The sequence below is a fragment of the Vollenhovia emeryi genome, unplaced genomic scaffold (genome assembly GCF_000949405.1).
Source record: "Vollenhovia emeryi isolate VEMERY1.0 unplaced genomic scaffold, V.emery_V1.0 DF939194.1, whole genome shotgun sequence".
NCBI classification, from domain to species: domain Eukaryota; kingdom Metazoa; phylum Arthropoda; class Insecta; order Hymenoptera; family Formicidae; genus Vollenhovia; species Vollenhovia emeryi.
In genome coordinates this window covers 18,074-41,287 of record NW_011967172.1, presented here as the reverse complement: position 1 = coordinate 41,287, position 23,214 = coordinate 18,074, and the positions used below count along the sequence as shown (strand labels likewise).

Here is a 23,214-nt window from a genome sequence, read left to right as displayed (position 1 = left end):
CGAAAAGACCTTCCGCGAGGAACCGTCCTTTATCGCGGCTCTCAAACTTTTAACGTGAAACGCCGGGGATGTTAAATCGCGAATTAAATCTCCGCTGAAATGAATTCCATCTCGACTGAGTCGCGCGATCTGTTATTACTGTTACGACCCCACGTTGAAATTACGACTGTTCTGAATTTTTAACGATGATGAATGCACATAATTTTGCCTGCGCAGTCATGTTAATTCTGGCTAGTCAGCGGATAGAGAGCGTGATCGGTAATTGGATGGGGCACGATGTCGTGGAGCACGAACCGGAGCATGAGCCGACGAAAAGAGGTGCCGCGCCAACGATCGTCGAATGGTAAGGCTTCCTCCAGCTTCGTATTATTATTCGTAAACCCGACACGCGTACTTCTGCCGACGGGCAATGGGGATTCCACACGAGGAGTACAATTTTGATAGAAAATTGTAGAAGTGAAAGAAAGGGAAGACGAAAATAAGAAAGGAGGGAAGAAAGAGCGGGAAAAGCTGGGTAAAATCCATGTAATATCTACCGGCTTACGGCACTCTCCGTTCGTGCGGAAGACGGTAATATAGAAGGTAGAAGCATTACACACACACACAGTAAGTCGGTGGTAAACGAGATAAACCCCAGAGACGCGCGTACAATCTCGAAGCGTTTTTTTCCCCCCTTTAGGATGACGAGATCGAAATGAGGTGATCAAGACCTGTCATATCGCAAATTTATGTTTACCTCAGCGCGTCAGACTGATTTCGCGTTCAATTTGGCATGTTATTAATAAGATGTCACTGGGATTCTGCCTTCGCGCGGAGCTAAATCAATAACCAGAGAGGCGCGATTGTAACAGGGTGGAAGAGGTGAAAGGAAAAGATCGGGGAAAAAAGGAATAAAAAGAGCGAAAGGTATCGAAACGTTGAAAGGATGCTAATTTCTCTCGGATAAATTTCTGGCGACGTCCGTCGACTCGCGCGAATCCCTCGATGAATAAATCGTGCGAACAGGCGCGCGCGATCCGGCGTGCCGTGTTCCTGTCGTTCGAAGACAAGCTCAAAACCCGGCTGACCGAAACCGCAGGTTTATATTGGCCTGGGTGTCGGGGCTGATCTGGTCGGAGGTGAAACAATTGTGGGACGTGGGCCTGGAGGAGTACGTGAACGATATGTGGAACGTGATCGACTTCGTAACGAACTCGCTGTACGTAGCCACGGTGGCGCTCAGGGTCGTAGTTTACTACAGGGTGCAAAAGGAGAACGAGGCGCCGGGATCGGTGATGCTGCCGCGTGAGGAGTGGGACACTTGGGACCCGATGCTCATCTCCGAGGGCCTCTTCTCCGCCGCCAACATCTTCAGGTAATAAATTGCGAGCGTTCGATCGCGCATCCTATCGCCGTATACGAAACTCGGGATAGGATGCGATCGCGGCGAGCTAGGAGCACGATTAATCTCTACCCTTGAAAGCGTCGCAGGCTGAACCTTTTTCGTTCCCGCCTGGGCGAGATAATAAAGCGAATTATGATATGCACCGCGATATCTCTCAATTACGATCCCTAGTTGCGATAGCTGTGAAATTTACGCAAACGCGTTTAGAACGTGCTTTGAATGCGAATGACCAGTGCATCGCGCTTAAAGTGCAAATGAATCTTTGATTACGCCGGGAGAGTCGATGCGGCCGAGCGCGACAGAACGTAAAAGCCAGGCCGGGAAAGTTAACGTAGGAAATTACTAACACTTTAGTACTATCCGGATTAAAAGCAGCGAGTAATGTTGCGTTGCAGTTCGCTAAAGCTCGTCTACATATTCTCTGTGAATCCTCATCTCGGTCCGCTGCAAGTTTCCCTGTCGAGGATGGTCATGGACATTATGAAGTTCTTGTTCCTCTACATGCTGGTACTCTTCGCCTTCTCGTGCGGTAAATGGAAACAAAAGTGTCATAAAAAGAAATATGCCACGCAAGACAGACATTTAATGTAAAAGAAAACCCGTTTATCGCGTAGGTCTCAATCAACTTCTCTGGTATTACGCCGACATGGAGAAAAAACAATGTCCATCAGCGATGTCGCATTCGCTTAACGTCAGCTCCACCAATGCTGACCCCAACGCGTGCACCGTTTGGCGCCGATTCGCTAAGTACGCAATGACTATCGTTTTATACAAACATTTGCTTTCTATAAAAACCATGGGTGCGTTCAGGGAGCTCGCTATCAGCGCTGTTTAGCGCTGAAAGCGTCATTCTGTCCTTGTTGCTCATTACGCGTCAAAGAAAGATAGATAACAGTTTCAGCGTTAATAGCGCGCTCCGCGAACGTACCCTGTGTAGAATCGGGAGGATTTGATTTTTTATTAAAATCTTGCGAAGGAGACGAAGAATAAAACTTGATATATTTTAAGAAATGAAGTAAGTGTAGAAACGACCTTGCTGGCACTTTTTTATTATATTTTAAGTTCACAACGTTTCGGCTAGTAATACTGACCCTCTTCAGGTAACAAACTTACATAAGTGCCCGCAAATGTCTGAAGAACAGAAAAAACTATATGTAAGCTAGGAGAATATACGACCTTACGTAGCAGGAGTTAAAATTATGTCAAACGTCAGAGACTTCTCTGCACAACATGTCTAGTCAGTTGTACAGAGAAGTCTCTTAAGTTTGACATAATTTTACATCTTAAACTTTGACGAATCTTGTACGTTTCTATTTTTATGTTTTAATTTATACAATATAAAGCAACTTAATTTTAATTTTCACTCCTACGCAAGACCGCATATTCTCATAGCTTGCATATAGTTTTTTCTGTTCTTCAGACATTTGCGGGTACTTATGTAAATTTATCACCTGAAGAGGGCCAGTATTACTGGCCGACACGTTGTGAATTTATAATGTAATAAAGAAGTGCCGGTAAGGTCGTTTCTACACTTATTTTACTTCTTAATTTCTCGACTGACGTCAATAAGTTGCTGTTGAATTGATACATTTTATACAACATAATGACACAACATAAAGCTACCGGATATTTTATAACTGAATACAGGAGTTATTTTTGTATTATTCGGCGTGGTGATTCTGCTTTGGCTAATACACGATATGAATTTGGCGGGCAGTCTGTTCGAGACGATACAAACGCTCTTCTGGGCGGTTTTCGGCTTGGTGGACCTCGACAGCTTCGAACTGGACGGCATCAAGGTGTTCACCAGGTTTTGGGGCATGCTGATGTTCGGCACTTATTCAGTCATCAACATCGTCGTCCTCCTGAATCTCCTGATCGCCATGATGAATCATTCCTATCAACTAATCTCGGTAAGTGCCAGTGTCTTCCGCGAAATTTATTTACGGCAGTTAGATATCGTGTACACGAGATACAATGTGAGAAACGGAGGAGATGAACCTCTAAACTTTCCTCGCGCTAAATGTCGCGTTAAATGGATTAATAATACGACGAGGGCGACATTTAGTCTGTTGTAATTAAAAAGAAACGAGCGCGGGGTCCTTGAGACACTTGGAACGACATCGGACAGAAAATACACGGCATATCGTTCCTCGCCGTACTTTTCGCATCTATAACTAGCTGAAACTAATTAGCGTGGGTGATCCGCTGCTCGTAATTAGGAACGCGCCGACGTCGAGTGGAAGTTCGCGAGAAGCAAACTCTGGATCAGCTATTTCGAGGAGGGTGGTACCGCACCGCCGCCGTTTAACATCATACCGACCCCGAAGAGCGCTTGGTACGTCGTGCAATGGGTATATCGGAAGCTCTGTGGACACAGCAGGGCGGCCAAGAAGGAACATATGCGAACAATCAGGGTAGGAAAGACAGTTCTCTCACGGATTTTCGCCGGGCTAGAATAGCATCCGCGACGCAGCCTTTGTGGGAAAATTCCCCGGGGAGTCGATCCTCCCTCAATTTTCGAACCTGAATTTTTATCGCTCGGGCAACGCAAAGCGAGCTGCAGAATAAGATGTCAATGCTGGCGTGTCGCGGGGGATTCGCTGCAGGATATTGAAATATGTATTCTATCGCGAGAGATGCCTTTTACGAATTTCCTCGGGGCTCTTCTTTTTCGTTTTCGGATTTTTAAATTAGGTTCTTATGTGGCAAGAATATTTAGAGCGGAATTTCAAGTGTCAGGAGGGAAGTTTGTGCTTTCTTTTCTTTTTTTTAGAACTTGCAAGGGCTATTAAGTCCGAGGAAAAGTTTTGTCGTTATTAGTCGTAACCGTGCTGCTATATCGCACGTATCTACAGATCGTGGTATAAGTATATACAAAGTTCTTCAGGCTTATCAACTTTTATCCGCAGATTCTTTCGAGGGTTTATAAGCAATTCCCAACAAAACTGACTCTTGTCGAGCTATGACGGATTAAAAGATAAGCTTATCTGGCGAAATCTTGCGTGTCGCGTTATTGTTTAAGAAACTTGTCTTTAATCAACTTGATATAATATTTTATACGTGCACTTTGAGATAATTAATAATCTTTAGGTGCACGGTACTCAAGATTGAAAGTAAAATTGTAGCGACGCTCGACGTTCTTGCCGCGGGAAAATTCGGTACACGAATCCGCGATGTAATGGCTCGACAAATCTGGGGCGTACCACATAAAGCGTATCGTAACGTGTGCTTTGTAACGAAAACTTTTGAAGCTGAGGGGCTTCGATGTTCGATTCTTGTCTCAGCGAAAGGTCAAGCAGGCTTCCGAGCGGGACTTCAGGTATCAGAGTATCATGAGAAATTTGGTAAGACGATACGTCACCGTCGAGCAACGCAAGGCGGAAGGCGAGGGCGTCACGGAAGACGACGTCAACGAGATCAAACAAGACATCAGTGCATTTCGTTGCGAGCTTATCGAGATACTGAAGAATTCCGGCATGAATACCTCCACCGCGGCGAGCAGCGGCACAGGTAAGTTGAAACGAGAAGTGAGAAGAGAATAAATTGCTTTGCGTATATCCCGCATGAGAAGCATCGGTTCAGTTGCACGGTGTTTGCTAACGTAACAGTTAAGTGTATGTATACAACAGATATTGATCGCAAGTGTTTTCAATTTTCTTTGAAAGGAACGGATTCCCGTTTGGTCGAAACAATATTGTCGCAGGGTTTATGTCGCGAAACGAATATTCGTAATACGCGAGCGGGATGGAATTATTAATACCTCGTCTGTAAGGTATGCAATTAAACGTTGTAGTGCGACGCTCAACAAAAAGAGTGCATTCGTCGCGGCGACGAACGAATGTGTTTCCGAGTTAACGATGAGAATTATACGAGCGACGGCGCAATCGCTGGTAATCCGCAAATTGTTAATCGCATCACGCCGGGCGAGACGAAACTTCGAATTTAACTCCGCGATTCTGCTTGGGGAATACCAATCGTTATTTTGCCCGCAATAACACACGCATTAGTCACCAAGCAAAGGTAACCCCCTTGTAATTCGAAGCTGAACAAAGGCGCTATTAATCATTCAAACTTTCGGGGGCTGATTACTCTAATTAAGAATTCGCCTGATTTTCGAAATACCGCGTCAAGTGTAGGTCCAAATTAATCGTAACGGGAGGATGTATAAAATAATGTCTTACCTATGGCACGCACACAAGCTTCGCATAAATCAATTTTATCGTATTAATTTAAGTTACATTTTCTCCCTTTTTTTCTCCCTTTCTCAATTCTGTGCTGAAGCTATAATCGTTAGCCTGAATTACGTATATTAATACATTTTTTATTGTACTTTTTATAAATTTTTATTTTTACACAAACTGCATGGGAAAAGTTTTGCAGCGAACAGAGAATTTTAGACGATTTTAGAAAGCATGGAAGTTACTTTTGTTCTTATTCATTAATGCAAGAAAAAATAGAAAAGAAGTTTAATTAATATTTCCGGTTATTCCCGTATTTCTTATGCGTATCGAACAATTAATGTAACATACATTGCGTACATTGAATTCTGATAGAAACTTACACGGTCTATTTAGTACACTGTTACGCGAACTAGAGATTTCTCTTGCGTTTTCTTTCACTTCTTATTTAAGTTCTTTTGAGTTTTTTTTAGTAGATCGCTTGAGGCTGCTCGTCGATTTTCTGTTTATCCCCTAGACGGTAGCCTTAAAGAGCTGTCCGTAGGTGCGGGTGGCAAGAAAAACCGCCAGAAAGAGCGGCGGTTAATGAAGGGTTTCAACATCGGGCCGCAGCCGGGCGGAAGCGGCACCCTGCCGCCCGTCGCCGAGTTCATCGCGTCCCTTCAGCAAGCGCAGCATGAGAACTCCCATCACGAGTTATTCGGCTCGACTCTGAGCGGCATATTCGGGCCGGGCACGACCTCGAAGAAGAGCCCACATCATACAAGTACTAATAGCGTGCCCGGGCTGGCCACCGGCCCGCGACAAAGCCACGGCACCAGAAGCAACTCCCGTAAGAAGCGCTGGGGCACTCTGATCGAGGCTGCAAAGGCCGGAAGGGTCTCCAGATTGATCGGTAAGTCGGAGGTTTCCTCACGTTAGTGTTTCTATTTTAATTACATTAATCCCCCGACGGGGGATCTCGATATCTATCGGTGAGAATATTTCGTAATTTGTTAAATAAACGCGCGAGTGAGCCACTAATAGTCCGCTCTTCACCTACACGGAGAGATTTTTCTCTTGAAATTCACCCTGAAAATCACGTAGTCGTGGGACGACACGGCATTTTGAAGAACCTCGTAAGAGTTTCTTGAAATTTTACCATACATTTTGTTAGTATACTTAGATTTTACTAGTAAAATGTATGGTACAATTTGAAAGAAACTCTCATAAAATTCTCCGAAATGCCATGTCGTCCCACAATACACGATTTTCAGGATAAATTTTAAGAGAAAATTCTTCCCGTGTAGATATAAAATATGACTTGAAGCTATACCTTTTACTTAAAAAGTCACGAGAATATTTTCAAATATAATATGTAAAATAAGAAGAGGATAGAATAAACAATTGCATGTTATTAAATTAAAACGCATCACCGCGATTTTTTTATTCTCTACTTTTCCAGTGATTAGACATTCTAATGATATTGTCAGGTATTTTGTATCCTCGTGTAAATCTCTGATTTATTTCAACGAAACGATAATAAAATTCCACAATACACAAACGAAAATCGTTTTCCCTTTCCAGGTAGATCGCGTTCGGAGGACTCGGTGTACTCGCCGGCGTCCGAGGAAGGTGGCTCGCGATCCGAGGGCTCCTCGGACTCCAAGTCCTCCTTGGAGGGAGCCGGTATACACGATGTACAAAGCACGCAGCATCCCCATCAGTCTCAGTCTCATCACGCGCAGCATCACGAGGCGCATCACATGTTCACCCACGGCCTGGGCCCGGCTCTGGCCGCCCTGAGGAGGAAGCGCAAAAAGTTCTCCGCGTCGAGGTTGTCCACGCCCGCGATGACCAGCAGCACTAACACGAATCCCGCAGACTCGAGCACGACGTCCTCGGTCGCCACTGTCCTCGCGGCCAGAATCTCCTCGAAGAAGCAGCTGCAACGCGCCAGCAGCGTGCCCACCCGGGGTCCCGAATTAACGCCGCAGTCGTCGATAACGGTGTCGCGACGGCACGAGGTCACGCAGAGCCAGCAGCCCAGCTTCGACGTCGTCGAGATCGCCAACGAGCGTGCGAACGCGCAGCAAGGTGAACCGATATTACTACGCGGGATACTATTTTACGAAAGCGTGTAGGATGGCGCAATTATAACGTGCATTTAACTATCTGTGCGCCACTTGGCTCGGGTAATTACTCGAGCTCGTGACCAGATTACACCGCAAATTGGAGTAACATGATATATGTGGGCATTTTTTGTTTTGAAAAATTTTTATTCAAGCCTCAAATCAATAACTATGCAATAGTCATGAATTTTATTGTAGGCTTACTTTTAGCATCTACAAATTTCGTGTATTTTTTTTTTACAGTTTTAAATGATTTTCAAAACGTTTATGTGTTTGAGAAACGATGACATTTACGATATGGTCGTCGGTTTTTTTTTTAAGGTATCGTCCCACTGACACCGTCGACAACCGAGGAGAGCGTGGTGGCGAGCGGCTCGACGTCGATCACGGCGAAGCGAAACGGATCGGCGACGCAGCTGCAACGTCTTCCCGGCATCGAGCCGATTTCCGGCCACGACGTGTCCACCGGCTGGCTCTGAGGAAACGGAAGTGTCGCCGACGGGCGGCGGCCGACCAGCTGACACAGGAAGCATCAGTCGGAATTCAGCTTCGAGCTTCGTTTACAACGGCCATGAGGCTAGAACGACGTCGGCGACGATTGTGCACGCGTGCACGCGCCACGACCGTCCTGACGCCGGCAGACGCACAATGATGCCTTTCTCGCGACGCGACGCGCCATGCCGATTAAACATAAGAGCGACGTCGATCGGGAATCTCGAAGGAACCCAATCTCTCATCAAAATCTTTTATCCTCTTCCCCTCATCCCAACCCTTTTACCGCGGACGCTTCCCTCAATAAGAAAACGGCTCAAAATTGCACTTAGAAATTATTCGTATGTTATATTTGTTATTTATATTTTATAAATATTTATTTTTATATTTTATACAGACGAAGGAGAGAGTTTCCACGATTATTTTGGTAAGTTTACTTATCTTTCTCAGTTTAAACTTTTCTCCGACAACAGCTGCATATAAATTGTGTCTCGCGCCCTTCTTTTTGGTATAACATTCTATTTTTTACACATTTTTTAAATTAGCAAGAATGACGAAATATCATATATATATATGATTAATCGCGGAATATCTTCGCATGGCGAAGTCTTTGAGCGACGATCGACGGTAGATTGTACTGAAAATTACTTGTATTACTACTACTGCCAGAACGGAAGTGGCATGTGTGAGTCGGCGGCAAATAGCCTAGTCAACACTAGTCAGCCAGATCTCGTAACAAGAGAGTGAAAAAGAAACGGCTATTATTATATTATTAAGTTAAATGTTGAGGGAGACGAGACGAATATTGCTTTACCTCAAATATTATAGACGTCGTATCTTCAGAGAGCTGGTCTACTGAAGAACGAAACTCGATAGCCTCCTAAGCGATCGTTTCTTCGGCGATTTATTTCTTCCATATACTTATCCAACTCTAGTCACAAACTCTAATCGATAATCAATCATTGACAACGGACGAGTTTTATTATTTTTTTATTCTACAATAATTTAGAGCGGCCACAAACGCACAGGTGCTGAGAGAATCAATTATATAATAACTCTGCCGTAAGACACGCACGGTGGATTGACGCGAAAGAGAAATCCTTAAAGTCCCCCCGCATTTCCGCAACAATTCCGATATAGAATTAATCGCTCGTTAATCGCAAGCTCGTGACTGCTGACGAGTCGTCTTTTAACGATCCAACGCGTAACTCTCTGCCTGTATTTAGACTAACGAACGGCTAAAATCTTTCGTTAACGCCGAGTCAAGTCGGCGAGAGACGCCGAATTGATTTTCGCGAGAAGAGCAGGAACAATGTGGCACGACCAAAGAACACGCCGGTAGTACGTAGTCGAGTAGTGGCCTAAGGGAACGAGAATCCTAGATATTATGTACTACTTCCTAGATATTACGTGTATGTACGTTAATAACAATTATTACTATCGTTAATGTTATACGAATCGCGTGATCAGCACCACAGGTAAGTTCCTGAGGAGCAAGTCGCCCTGGGGGCACTGTCCAATTGCTCGCTCGCTTCGTCCCCCTTATTCATGGATCTTCCCGTGGTCTCGGTAAAAAGAAAACAGCCGTAAAAGAGATATATAGTCATCATCGGAGCACTATATATTTACCAAGCGGATCGAACCGCCGAAGTAATACTTCTTTAAATAAAATACGATCTAACGGGGCGATTTCGGAGCGAAGGTAATGCCATTTTTAATAGGAGTTATTTGTCCGATGAATTGAAGAAATTATATAATGTTGCATTATGAATGAAAAGTCTATCGTTTCACAGTTGATACTATATAAAGAGCTAGTGTACGATCTTTAAAGGAAGGATATAATATGGTTTCGCGCTCTTGGTAGATGTATAGTGATTTATTAATCGTTATATCACCTACGTGTATTATTTATATGAGATTATTAATGTAACTATGCGAAGCTAGATTCTCCCGGTTGGTGCTAAGTAGGGAGAGTTTCGTTGTGGGTGGAAAGGTAGCAGGCACCGCAAACGAAATGTAAGGGGACGAGCCCGGGATTATTTGAGATGAAGCGACACTCCTACGAATCCGAACGAATTTTCTCACAGATTACGGACGTATGAAAGCGGCGGAATATTTCTCTTGGCGCACACGTGTATGCGATTTCGTTGACGAAAACGTACGCGCCACGAAGGATAATGGGAAATCGTAGCGGTGTCGGGAATCATCTCGCAGTTGCGTGAATTTGGACGTTTTCCAGAGACAGCTGATTGCAATTCGGGGTTCGTCGTGAATTACAGGTGCACGAATTTCTGCGTGGGAACAACAAGCGTTTTTACACCTGCGGCATCGCTCGAGCAATCGAACGTTGATCGAGGTTCGAAAAACGAGAGAGTGGCGAGAGGCGAGAATCAATTGGATATCTAACTTGGAATTAATTTCAAGCGCGTTTCCTATACTTGTGACATAACATTAGCAAATTGTGTCAAACGCAAAAAAAAAAGACTTCTTCATTCTTTCCACTCTGTAGTATCAGAAATTTACCACTATGGTCGACCGTCTCGTTTGATAGATGCGAGATATCAATTTGCAAACGATGGAATTCGGATGCATCAATTTGAATGGATAGATTGCGAAAAACAAATGTTTTATCCGATATAAAGCGATTACATCGACTCCGCGTTTTATAGTATCGATTGAAATTCGATGGGAATTAGAGCACGCAAACGAAATGACCATTAATAAAACATCATTTATTCTGATAATCCGTTTATTTCGTATCCAGCATTTTGTAGGAAAGATCGAACACATCACAGCGTTTATAACGCGATTAATTTAAGGGGAGGCTAACATTGGCAATAGAGGACCGACGGTAATGTACATTGGTAGTCTATAAATGCATCGATTAATATTAATTTGAATGTTCAACGTGGATCGCTTTGTGAGGTGTAACGTGTAAAGTTTGTTAAAATATTTCATTTCCATCACACGGTAACCCAAAGTGTTTTCAACAATCGAATCTTTTAAATCGAATTATTGTTTTCGTCGCCGTTAGCGCTTTTCGGCGTGGAAGAAAGAAATCGCGGGCGGAAAGGTATATAAGAAATAATCAAATTGCACACGGGACACAATAATCCACGTTATGCATTCGTGTACATGGCTTAGGTCTCGTACGTTCTAAGATTAAAACTTTACAGAGATTTACCTCTTTGCAGATGTAATTAAACTATCTTTTTTTGACAGACCTTTGCTTGAGTAATCCTTAATCTACCGAGTATATATCCTGACTTAAATGACATCGAATGGAGAGTTTCTTGATTCACTCGCACGGCGCCAGCTCGCAGCGATAACGACGATGCAGCTTCTTCGGGCAGGGACGGCCACCGTTTGCAGCTTCCCGCTAATCGCGCAAATAAAACATTGTCAGATATTGTCACAGCGGAAAGATCTCAACGTGTTATGTACAATTCGTTAGGGCAATATTGACGCAACAGCTTCCCATACAGCACAGAAAGTTAAAACAATGTTGCTGAAACGTTGCAATGTTGAATGTTGAAGTATAAATACCTTTTCTAACGTTGAATCTAGATTAATGTTTGTATATTAATTCTTTATATTGCTGCATTTTTAAGCATCTATTTGAGTGTCAAAAAATAATAATTTGTTCAAGATTGTTTTAACGTATATATATATAATATTTTTGCAACAGTCAGAAATTTTCTGAGCTAAGATTGGATTATTATTTTAGTGGAATAATTCCATTTCAGCACTTCCAGCAGTTGTAAAAAATATTCTGCTAAACGCGATCAATGTTAACTCAATATAATTTAACAAGGTTTTCCGAATGGTGAATTGTAACGTTTACAAGACATTACAATTCAGCGGACATTAGACGTTTTTGCAATATCTTTTCAACGTTGAATCCACATTTCGTAACGTTGATGCAAAATTGCAATGTTGTAATGGAACGTTTCTGAGATGTTGATTCAACATTTTTGCGCTGCATTGGTTTGTTATTTCAGAGAGCTGCGTGCACCACAAATTTCGCAAATAATAACGCGCGTAATAGCCCGGGGCCAATTACGCTTACCTCGACAGTACGGTAACTTGTGACGCGACCGACACCGCAAGTGACACTACACGGCGACCAATTTGACCAGCGGGTCACCACGCAATCCACGGGGGGAGGTGGTGGAGGTGGACTCAACGAGTCGGTAGGTGTTTGATCTCGGTTTGCAGTCTCGTTGAAGCCCTGGCCGGTAAGAGCGGTTCGCACCTGGGAACGAGAATTTAGATGACACCTCAGCTCGCGCGGCGAGTTTCGATGAGACGCGCGCTTACGATGTCACAGGTACTGCTGCACTCCTCCGCCGTTAGGAAGTTATTCCGGTTGCCGCGGCATCCGCCGTACGCGAAGGGCACGCACATCAATTTCCGCGGGTTGAAAGCCCACCTCTGGAAGTAGCCCCTGCACGGCCCCTGCTCCGCTTCCTCCATACACACGACTGCGAGAAATGCAAATGAATGCCGCAAGGTTGTCAACTGGTCTGAATTGAAGGAAAAACTTGGTCCTCCGAAATAAAAACTTCTTATGCCCCTTACCCTTCGCCGTTGCCATGTCGAACGTACAGTCCGACTGTACGAGGCACGGCCGTTGCTGGAGCAATTCCACGCGCGAGGAGCATTCCGCCTGCAGCGATGGGTCGACTATCAGCAGCCTGGTCCTCAGTTTCACGCCTTTGCCGCAGGAAGCACTGCACGGCGACCAGTCGGACCAGTCCGTCACCTTAAATCATCGTCGTCAAATGTTGTAAATTATCGTCACAACGCACGTCTGTCCCGTGCCAAGTAGATTTCGATTGGAGTCCGCACCCTGCACTCAGGATCGAGCAGCTCCTCCGTTCCCGCCTGGCACGGCGGCTCCATGCACTTCTCCTTCTCGACGAGCGACACGAGCGGGCACCGCTTGCGACCGCGGCGATCGCGGAATCTCCTCGTCCGCATTTTCAAGCCGATCCCGCACGTGTTGGAACACTCGGACCACTCGCTCCACTCGGTGGTCTCGCAAAGCGGGTCGTTCTGCAACGAAATCACGACGTCGTCGTCGCTCTCCTCCTCGCCCCTGAAACGACACACCGACCTCTGATTGCGATTATGCACAGAATTAGATTTAATTGGAAGATTATACGCCAGATCTGATGAAGAAAAACACTGACGTTGTCAAATAATAATGTTCAGTTTGATTCTCTCGCGAGAAGCTGCGACAGTTTCTCAATCTTCATTAGGACGTACAAAAAGTGCGAAAGCACTCACGAGCATTCGGGAATGGACGCGACACACATCTCCTTCGAGACCAGCTGCCTGTTACAACCGAGCATAGCGGCTTTCTCCGGCATTCTGTACGACCTCGTGCGCATCCTTAAACCTTTACCGCACGTCACGGAACACGACGACCACGGCGAATAATCCGTTGTATGACACTCCGCTTAAAATTCACAGCAAGACAAGGTTGAATTACGCTCGTATCGAGAGTAAACTCGCTCAACGCCATTAAAATACCACGAGTGCTGAAGCTAGACAGAAGTATTCCTTATAACGCTCTTTAAAAAGATGGGCTATTAATATTTGCATACGTCTCGACGTATCCTCGGTGTTCTCGGCCACTTCCAACTCGACTACTTGCTGCTGCAGAAGCTCGTCGCTGCATCCGCGTGGGATGATTTTCTCCCGGTTCAAGTACAGCCTGGCCAGTGGATGCATGGGTCTACCGGACGGATCATAGAACGGTGATCGCGGGTCCTCCGGATAGAGCGTCGTTATCGGCTTCATCTTCTCGCGCGGCTTCGTCTCGGAATTGGGCGACATGTAACTGATACCGTTATCGGTTCCGGCGTCCCAGGGATAAAGATCGATTATCATACTCTTCGTCCAGGTGCAGTCCTTCTGACAGAGATTCAATTTGCTCACACCCACCACCCAGTCGGGGGACGGACCCAGCATCGATGCCACCGAGAGAAGTGGGTGCTTTCGGTCTACCCTGAAAAATCGTGAAAAAAAACTGATAGCAAAAAAAAATAGCGATTATTAACGACTGCTAATTGGGACAGCGTTAAAATCGAATTTAACGTATGCAAATAATCGCAAGAGGTTTGTTACGTTACGAGAATATTAGAAAATGAATGCTTTAATTCAAATATATCTTAGCATTGAGAAAACATATAAACTTGCGATACGCGCATCTTTTGTACAGTCGATTTTTTGACTATCGAGAGGCTTGCGTCGTCAGTTAGCGACGTCAAAGGACCTTGACGTTTCGTCGAATTGATATTTTGGAAACGAACGGCGTTTACCTGAAGCTCGTCGTCGTATTCGAATTAACATTGGGATACCAAAGACCGGCGGCTTTGATGAGCGTTCTAAGCTGTCTGGCTCTCTCTCTTAATTCCGCCTCCACGCCCGTCGCGGAACCCCACTCGGCCAGTTGTCGAAAACCGTCCGTCGAGACGTGATCTCTGCCCCAGAAGGAAAAATTCGGCTCGTGCGACGCACCGATGACGTCGCTGAAATGGGTCAACCAGGCGGAAAACGGGAAGTCCTTCGGGTGTGTTCTGTTCGACCAGATACCCTCCATAGTTAGCTGAAACAATGTTCGACGAGACGCTTCAACCGATTGGCGACCTGCAGCTTGTTCGTCGGCCGTCGCAGCTTCGGTAAAAAGCACGTAAGATGAAGCAAGAATGAAAATTGTGCCGTCTACGAATTTTAGAAGCATTCAACTCTTTTATCTCAACCTGCCGAACTTTTTCGGAAGATTTCCTAGCTCACCGAGTACTTCGCTTCGTCGCAAGCGCAACACCGGGTCTCGTTCGCACCGCCGACTTCCGTTTCCGTGCTTGCCGTTTCGCAAAGGGTCTTGGTAAGGGCACCGTCTTCCGCGTACCAGCGTACATTGTTCTCTAAGATCATCGCGGTGAAAATGATGCATCCGGAGCCGGCCTGTGGCGCCCGCCACATCACCTGGATCTACCATCAAGAAAATGAGTCATCAAGCAGAGAAGCAAAGACGAGATTAATAGAGGATCTTTCTCATAATAGGGGACTTTCCTCTATATGATATTTTTTAATAGAGCCACGCGTATCTGCCTGTATTCCTACCTCAGACTTCGGGTAATCGGTCACTTCGGAGACCGTGTTAATGCAGTCCTCGTTAAAGGTAGTCAAGGAATCCGGGAACAGCTGGAAGTAACCGACGCGAGCCGAAGGACTATTCGGCGCGTGCTGCGAATGCACCGTGAGCGTGAAGCGCGTAAATTGTTGAAGCCTTTCGTGCGTCTGCGATCCTAAAATGTCCCATCGATCATGCCGCAACAGAATTTTACAGTTCTCCGCCTTCTTGTTTCTATTGTACTAATTTCTTTTAGGTCGCACTGAAACCCTTTAAGCGTATACCTTGCAAGCTAATCGTATGAATTGCATTCGGAATGTATCCGTTTGTTTGCCCGCTGATAAGAATTCTGTAACCACCGTCACCCACTGTCCTGCTCGCTGAAGTTTGTTCCACCGTTGGTCTCATGGGACATCCGGCGCGAGTCACGGCGAGGAGACTCGCCGTCAGTATTAAAAACAACATTTTGGAATATCTGCAACGTTTCGTACATTTCACATTTATACTCGAATGTGCTCAAAGTGATTTTAGCTCTTTGTGCAACTCTTGTGCTATCTAGGTATGTTATGTAAAACCGTTCTCTAACATTCGTGCGGGATCTGCAATACGAGAATGACATCCCGGCGACTTTGTCCTTGAATTCACGCCTCGCTTGCTCTGCCAAGAAAATTGCTACAATTGACAGCGCCGCGAGACCGAACGAATCTCGGTTGATTGTTAAGTGCTATTGTCAGAATCCGTCTGAAAAGCAATGAACGAGCACGCGAACGTATGATCCGAACGCGAATCGCGCCGGTCTCTTCCGACCGTTATTGTTGGACTCGATTTGGAGCGATAAATCACCGCAGAAACACCTTGTGCTACATAGAGCCATGAAACGGCGATGCATAATCGCGAGTGGATCGCGAGCCACGATTTCGCAATTGCGAATGGAGAACGGAGATTGTATTGTAATCGCGGGCAAGCTACAATTGGGAAATGTTGCCAGATTATGTGAGCGGGCGGAGAGGGAAAAAATCCGGAAAGAGTGAGAACAAGATCGGCCCCATTTTCCTATGGTCACTTGTCCTCACTCTTTCTCATTCCTCGAATAAAAAATGTCATCGAGATTAGTGTTTTTCGACTGACGAAAGTAACATTGTCAGTCGATAAACTGAAATTTCATTACTTTTCTCCTTTATTAATATTTACATAAAATCACGCTACAGAGAGAATCTAGTGCGTACGAACTGAAACTAGACTTATTCGATTCTTGCAATATTTTCGAAACCGATCGCATGACTTCGGCGACATAATATACTATTGCATACGTAATTCGTGGCTAACGATACTCGATTTTCTCAGCGATGGAAGAGCAATTGTTTTTTGTATCGCAGAAAAATGACCGTGAGAATTACTGTCTCCTATGAGACTCTCTCTCGTAAGCAATTTTTGTGAAACAGAAAAGAGGTTGATCACAAACATGTTCCGATATCTTTGCACTCGGGCAACATTGAATCTCTCTCTTCCTTTTTTTATCGAATAACTGCGTCTCTCTGCGCATTAACCCGTGATATATTGTATAATCAGTAAGATCGCGTGTGAGAGATTGAATTACGCTTGAGATTGAGCGTCAAGATGCCTAGTCAAGACGCCCATGCAACTCGATTACTATAATTAATAGACATCTACGCCGTACCAGAAAAGTAGAAACGTAATCAAGACAGTGCAATGAAAAAATACGATTGCTTTAAGCCACGCATTTATCCATTAATTTAAAATTAAAAGTCTAACGTGAAAATGAAAGCGTTTATGAAACAAAAAAACGACACGTTCGAGTACAAATGAAAGAAGATGAAGCAGGTATTGATTAATCGACGGAAACTGAAAGGACACGTTTATTTTTCAAAAGTCGCTTCGCGCGACACCGATTTCGCAGGTGCAAATGCGTTGAGGGTAGAACCCAGTCAGAAATGACTGGAAAACCGACGTCGAAATCGATTCGATATCGTTTCGACGTTGGTTTTCCAGTCATTTCTGACTGGGAAAGGATACGCGCGAGTGTCCCGGACGAGTTTTGAGATGTTATTGCAGCCACGTGCGGAATCGAAGCGCGTGCCGCATGCATCCGATTACGGTCGAATAGCTGGGAGAACTGGGTCGGGACTCATGCCAATCCGCTGCGACCGGCTTTCGAGATCGACACTCGCAAGACACGTAGGTGGCTGTAGGTTTCTAGAGCGCCAGCTCGCCGAGGTGGACGAGAGACGGGACGAGATGAGGCGAGAAAGAGCGGGCGGTGCGCGACCCCGCGGGGCCGGAAATTGCAAAGCGCGGCGCCCGAGAGATGCTCTCTCTCTCGTGCTCCCGGCACGTGGCGAGCCATGCCGTCTATCGCGCGTTCCGGATACGGAAATGCTCCGTCCTGTCGTCGAGCCCGACCTACGAAGGTACGCGAGGGATTCGAGAATTCCGTGGTCTTTGAAATCTAAGGAGATCGTCGTCCAACCGTACGCGGAACCGCGGTGAAATGCACGGGAAGCACACGAAAAGAACGATTTCGCTAAGGTATCTAAAATTTTCATCGAACACATACGTCTAAAATTATATTAGCCTAAACAATGTGTTGGACCCCCTCTCAAGCTGATTGCTAGCGGAAGAACGTCGAAACTTCCTGCAGCAACATTTATCATCTTGATTATTATTTTGATGGCCCCATAATTATTATTTTAATGGTCCCATTTAAATCTTTAAATAGTCTAATTTGTATATATCTCGGCGAATCGGTCTTCCGTTTCTGTAAACAGTCGTGAGTTTGACATTAAGGAGATCGCGAAAGTGAAAGACTTCTCGCGCGTGTCGAGCGCGCTCCACTTAACTTCCACTATACAATGAATCGTCATTAAACATAATCTCCATTCAGCCAAACGATAAAAAATTATCAAAGGCATCGCCCACAACGATCGGCACTTCCGCGATGAGAATTTTGATATTTCCCCTCTTACCTCATGATCCCACCCCTTTATTGCTTTCTTTTTAGCAGCGCTCGTAATTTATCCCGCAATCGGTATTCACTTTCACGGTTTCATCTTGCGGACACTCGTGCGTCCATTATGAATTTCACGTCGAAATGATCGTGGAGCTCGCTGACGGCGACGCTGGCCACCGCTCCGTGTGTACACACGCGTGAAAACTGGTGCATATAGCACGCTCGGTCGAACACGTACCCTCTATTATATCCCTACCCGCAACTGACTCGCGTGGGTGAGTTTACGCGTGTCACAGTATGCTCGCAATTAGCGAAATAATTAACGGATACGGAACGACGAGCCTCGGTACATCTCGATTGTGCTCCGTGTTTGACAAACTCCGTTGGAAACGGAGGGTTAATTAATTTTCCGCGCGATTAACTTGTATCTTTGATTAATTAATTTGTATCTCTGCCTTCTTCGCAACTTTGTACTAAGGTGTTTCATGCTATTATCGCCGTACATTCTATATTATTTCCAGAGAGAGAGAGAGGCTTTCTTAGTTGCTGTATAGGTAGATAACGATCTACGATGCGTCTTCGTACTCGACCGTATTTTATTTTTCCAGACGTGTAATAAATGTAAATCGTCTTTTTCTCTCTTGTCGTACGTACCTTAGCATAATAAGATTTTGTAATACTTCACCTTTAGCAAATTGTGCTTATGATGAACGCGTGTAGCGTCCTGCAATATTGCCAATGCAAAGATATTTCTCTTCGTTCCTACAAACCAACAACGATCCGCGTCGCGTCTTAGTAATATTCGGTCTCGTATTTTCAAGAAGTTATACTTTTATTATAAACATGATAAATTTTCCGAACTATTTCTGGCACAGCAATATTTTTATAACACTTAACAAATTGCATTTGTCTTTAACGTGATAAATTGTTTGTTTAGTGTTCTATATACGCTGAGAGACCCATTTTGTTGAATAAAACAAAATTTAGTTGACTCAACTGAATTTCTTGTTTGGATGTGGGCAAACAAATCTTTCAGTTGATACAACAAAGAAATTTAGTTGGGAAATTTGGTTATATCAACACACACAATGGTTGAGTGAACACGCGCAGAATCCTTTTATAATATTCAACTAAATAATTTAGTTCACCCAACAAACGCAATTATTTAGAACGTGATAAAATCGACGAATTTATTATCTCAACCATAAAATTTTGTTCAAATAAACAACTCAAGGAAACAAAATAGTTGGTTGTTCTAACATTTAAATTCCTTTATACAGTCAAATTACATGTTCAGTCAATGATCCAATTAAATTATTTCGTTTTATTCAACAAAATGGGTCTCTCAGTGTACAGGGTTGGGAGAGTTGCTTTATAAAAGTATCTAGTCACTCTCTGAACGTCAACCAGTGTGCATTATCACTGAAAACAGTGAATATTCGCTGATTCACAGTTATAAATATAGCGCTGAATTATTCAGTGCTATACTTATAACTGTTTTCAGTGATAATGCACCGATTGACTTTTAAAGAGTAGAGTTACAGGTTTTTCGCTAAAAATGCAACTGGTTACAATTACAAGATACCAATTCTGAAAAGTAACACGTTACAGTTACAACAACTCAAAAAGTAACGAATCGTTACTTTTCAGTTACTTCCTTGCAATAAAATTAAAAATATAAAATCTTGATTTGAATTGTAAAGTGTCGATAAAGGCGTTTATGCGCAAAGGCAAGGCCTAATGCGATCTGTGGAGGTTTAAAAATTATATGTGAACTATTAATGTAACTATTAAATTAGTTACTAGTTTTCGAAAAAATGTAACTGAGTTAAGTTAGAGTTACCAAAAAAAAGTAACTGCAATTGTAACTTCGTTACATGTAACGAACATTATGACGTCTAAAAGACGTCTTAAAGACGTCTTAAATAGTTCTAAGACGTCTTATGAAGTTGTCAGAAAGACGTCTTAAAGACGTCTTAAAGATGTCTTATGTCCCGATTTTCGACGTCTTTTAGACTTGTCTTAAAGACATTTTTAAGACGTCTTGAAAACAAATCCAAAAGACGTCCTCGAGACATGTATTATAGGCATATCGACTGATCTCTTTCGCAAGGTCGTATCTCGATATTACGCAATTTCTGGTTTTTGTACTTAGGCCGCGGTCAAGCGGACGTCGAAGAGCTATTTCCTCTTCTATAGGAATGACAACTAAAAGCTTCTCTTGGAAGTTGTGATTACTACTTTTAGGACTCCTAGTATGCTAAGGATTATTTTCCTAAAATTCTACCGTTGGTAGACCTCCTTATATCCTATTCTTCAACGATTTTTAAATGCGAGTTACTTTTAAAAATTATCTCCTCCTAGCGGATTAATATATGAATCTTTTGTGTTGCTAAGCACCTCCTTGAAAGTAATCGATACTCTAAGCTGTCAGTAATGTGCAGTTCTGGTTATGCGTGACTGTCACAACTGCCACAATCATTATGCACTACATATTGCATTACAAATCTCATTATTCTAATTTTACAAATTTTTCTATTTTTAAAATACTTTCAAACATCTTAGCAATATATGTCACAGATGCTTTAACAAATGTATTAATTCGAACTTTAAAGATTATATAAACACTACTTGACATATAATCAATATTTTATATTTTTATAAAGACGTCGTAAAGACATCTTTTTGACAATGTCTTAAGACGTTTTTTTTCTGACGTCTTATAGACGTCTTTTAGTAAAGTCTTAAAGATGTCTCTTTTAAGACGTCTTTAAGATATCCTTTAGACATGCATGTTGTCTGGGGAGTTACTTCCCAACCCTGATTATTCATTACAAATATATCTAATTAGTTGTTTCACCACTGGTGTGTTCCCATAATTGGCGTAGCTTAAATTTTCATGAGTCATTCCGTTAAGCAGAGCTCGCCATTAGAGATCCGCGTCAGTATTCCCCGTGTGACTTGGACATCTCTCAACTTTAACGAGCCGCAATATAAATGAACACAGTTATATTCAACTCGCTCCCCAGCCCCCGGTTCATTACGTAGTGCAGTTTCAAATCATTATCGCGCGTGATCGTGCGACATCGCGTCAAGCTGGTCACGTTCAATTAGTCTATTATGTTTGACTGCGCTGCCATGCGACGATCACTGATTTGCCGCGGTAGTCGCTTTAACTAGCCGCTGCGAATCGACGATTTGTCTGTTAAAATTTCAACTCGCGAAGCTCTCGGGAGCACAGCTGCTGCCTTGAAAATTGCGTTTGGCCATAAAACCTGCGCGCCGACCGTTGCTTTTACTAATTCATGCCGCTATTTCGCGGTAGACGTTAATCGATACCGCCCTGCAGAGCCGTTTTGTTAAGCGGCCCGCAGCTACCTCTCATCCCTTAAGCACTGAGCTCCATTGAGAGTCCGTCAATTAAACTCATTGCCGCCGCAATATGCATACTTTACCGTGCTGCTACCGCTCCGCTACAAAGCGTACTTTGTTCACTGCACGATTAATGCACGCGCGTAACATATACGAGCGATGAAACTTGGGAGGAGCGCATTCGTGTCGTCAGCGAAGAGAAAAGCCGGAAACTCGCGCGATTGTCGAGCGGATTCCCGTCAAACATAATTCGCGGAATGGCGAACGTCGCGGTTCACCAGCTTCTTTTATGACGCCGTCGGTCCTTTCACGCGCTCGCGGACCTCTGCGGCTTCGGGGTGTCTCGTCCATGGTCAAGTCTAATTGTTTAACAACCACAGCGGGATAACGTGCTATCGTAATTCTCATCGGGTCGTTGAATTTGATTTTTTTCGGGATTATCTGATACAGCCATTGACAAAATTATTAGGCACCCTCCTAATTATTATACTGAATCTAATACTAGCAAGATTTTTATTGTTTAAAAGTTGTTTACCGCATAGAAGCAATGAACGCTTTGCCAAACAATTTTTCAATCATATGTTGTGATTGTAAATAAAAAGAAGCAGTAAAATGTGCTTCACCAAATTACACATATGTGTATAAAAGTAACTCACTTAGATTTCCAATATATACTGTAGTGAATTTAATACCTGAAAAATTTCTATTTTTACAAAATTGTTTGGTAAAGCGTTCATTGCTTCTATGCAGTAAATAACTTTTAAACAATAAAAATCTTTCTAGTAATAGATTCAGTACAGTATACATTGGAAATCTAAGCGCGTTACTTTTATACACATGAACGTCTAATTTGGTGAAGCACTTTTTGTACGCTTCTTTCTATAATATTTGAAATTACAACATAAGACTTGACATACGTTATTTTACACATTTCTTGCCATTTAAAAAGATTATTTTTAAACGGCGAGAAATGTGTAAATGACGTTCATCAAATCATGCGTCACGATTTTAAACAGAAGAAAGTATGCAAAAGGTGCTTCGCTGTATGCGTATAAAAGTAGCACACTTAGATTTGCAGTATAATGATCAGGAAGGGGTGTCTAATAATTTTGTCTATGGCTGTAAGTATCTTCGCCATTTTTATTAATTTCTATATACTATTCAGATAGTGATATCCATAAAAGAAAATTACGAAATGCAATATTCACAAAAGGAAAGAAGGTACTGAAATTTCTTCGCCTATGAACAGGAGAATTTATTTAAACTGGGCAAAACTTTCATTAACGTGTCCGGCAATATGTGATTACATTCACGTTTCGTGTATTTAAATGATTCTGATAGATATTACTATGTAAAATGTATGCATTTGCAATTTTAATTTCATAATGTTGACCGTATCAAAATCGAGGATGAATGTTCATAATGTTAACAATATCATTAATCGCTCCATGGAATTAATTATATTAGTCATTGCGATCAGCCTGATCAAGATTCTCATTTAAATTTACAATTCGTGCAGAGAGAGACAGAGAGACACAGGGAGAGACTTGGAGAGACAGGGA

At 43.4% G+C, this 23,214-nt stretch overlaps 2 protein-coding genes across 6 annotated transcripts in view; one reads left to right on the top strand and one right to left on the bottom strand.

Moving 5' to 3' along the window:
- LOC105562120 (transient receptor potential-gamma protein) overlaps positions 1 to 11,389 on the top strand; it is a 96,062-nt gene extending 84,673 nt beyond the window's left edge. For 3 of the 5 annotated variants that reach the window (XM_012012674.1, XM_012012675.1, XM_012012673.1), the window contains exons 10-19: positions 217 to 343; positions 1,079 to 1,354; positions 1,780 to 1,913; positions 1,999 to 2,131; positions 3,102 to 3,297; positions 3,607 to 3,801; positions 4,672 to 4,897; positions 6,083 to 6,460; positions 7,132 to 7,641; positions 7,998 to 11,389. In XM_012012674.1, the coding sequence (XP_011868064.1) occupies positions 217 to 343; positions 1,079 to 1,354; positions 1,780 to 1,913; positions 1,999 to 2,131; positions 3,102 to 3,297; positions 3,607 to 3,801; positions 4,672 to 4,897; positions 6,083 to 6,460; positions 7,132 to 7,641; positions 7,998 to 8,155 (2,333 nt within the window). In that variant the 3' untranslated portion in view covers positions 8,156 to 11,389. Of the gene's footprint in view, positions 1 to 216; positions 344 to 1,078; positions 1,355 to 1,779; positions 1,914 to 1,998; positions 2,132 to 3,101; positions 3,298 to 3,606; positions 3,802 to 4,671; positions 4,902 to 6,082; positions 6,461 to 7,131; positions 7,642 to 7,997 lie in introns of all 5 variants that reach the window. The other 2 variants (XM_012012672.1, XM_012012671.1) reach the window with 2 other exon arrangements.
- LOC105562121 (spondin-1) overlaps positions 10,904 to 23,214 on the bottom strand; it is a 13,082-nt gene continuing 771 nt past the window's right edge. Inside the window, exons 2-12 of the mRNA XM_012012676.1 lie at positions 15,597 to 15,787; positions 15,303 to 15,487; positions 14,973 to 15,170; positions 14,498 to 14,784; positions 13,781 to 14,184; positions 13,461 to 13,632; positions 13,020 to 13,269; positions 12,750 to 12,933; positions 12,489 to 12,652; positions 12,238 to 12,423; positions 10,904 to 11,547 (exon numbers count right to left, since the gene is read on the bottom strand). Of these exons, the coding sequence (XP_011868066.1) occupies positions 11,467 to 11,547; positions 12,238 to 12,423; positions 12,489 to 12,652; positions 12,750 to 12,933; positions 13,020 to 13,269; positions 13,461 to 13,632; positions 13,781 to 14,184; positions 14,498 to 14,784; positions 14,973 to 15,170; positions 15,303 to 15,487; positions 15,597 to 15,777 (2,292 nt within the window). The 5' untranslated portion in view covers positions 15,778 to 15,787 and the 3' untranslated portion in view covers positions 10,904 to 11,466. The remainder of the gene's footprint in view (positions 11,548 to 12,237; positions 12,424 to 12,488; positions 12,653 to 12,749; positions 12,934 to 13,019; positions 13,270 to 13,460; positions 13,633 to 13,780; positions 14,185 to 14,497; positions 14,785 to 14,972; positions 15,171 to 15,302; positions 15,488 to 15,596; positions 15,788 to 23,214) is intronic.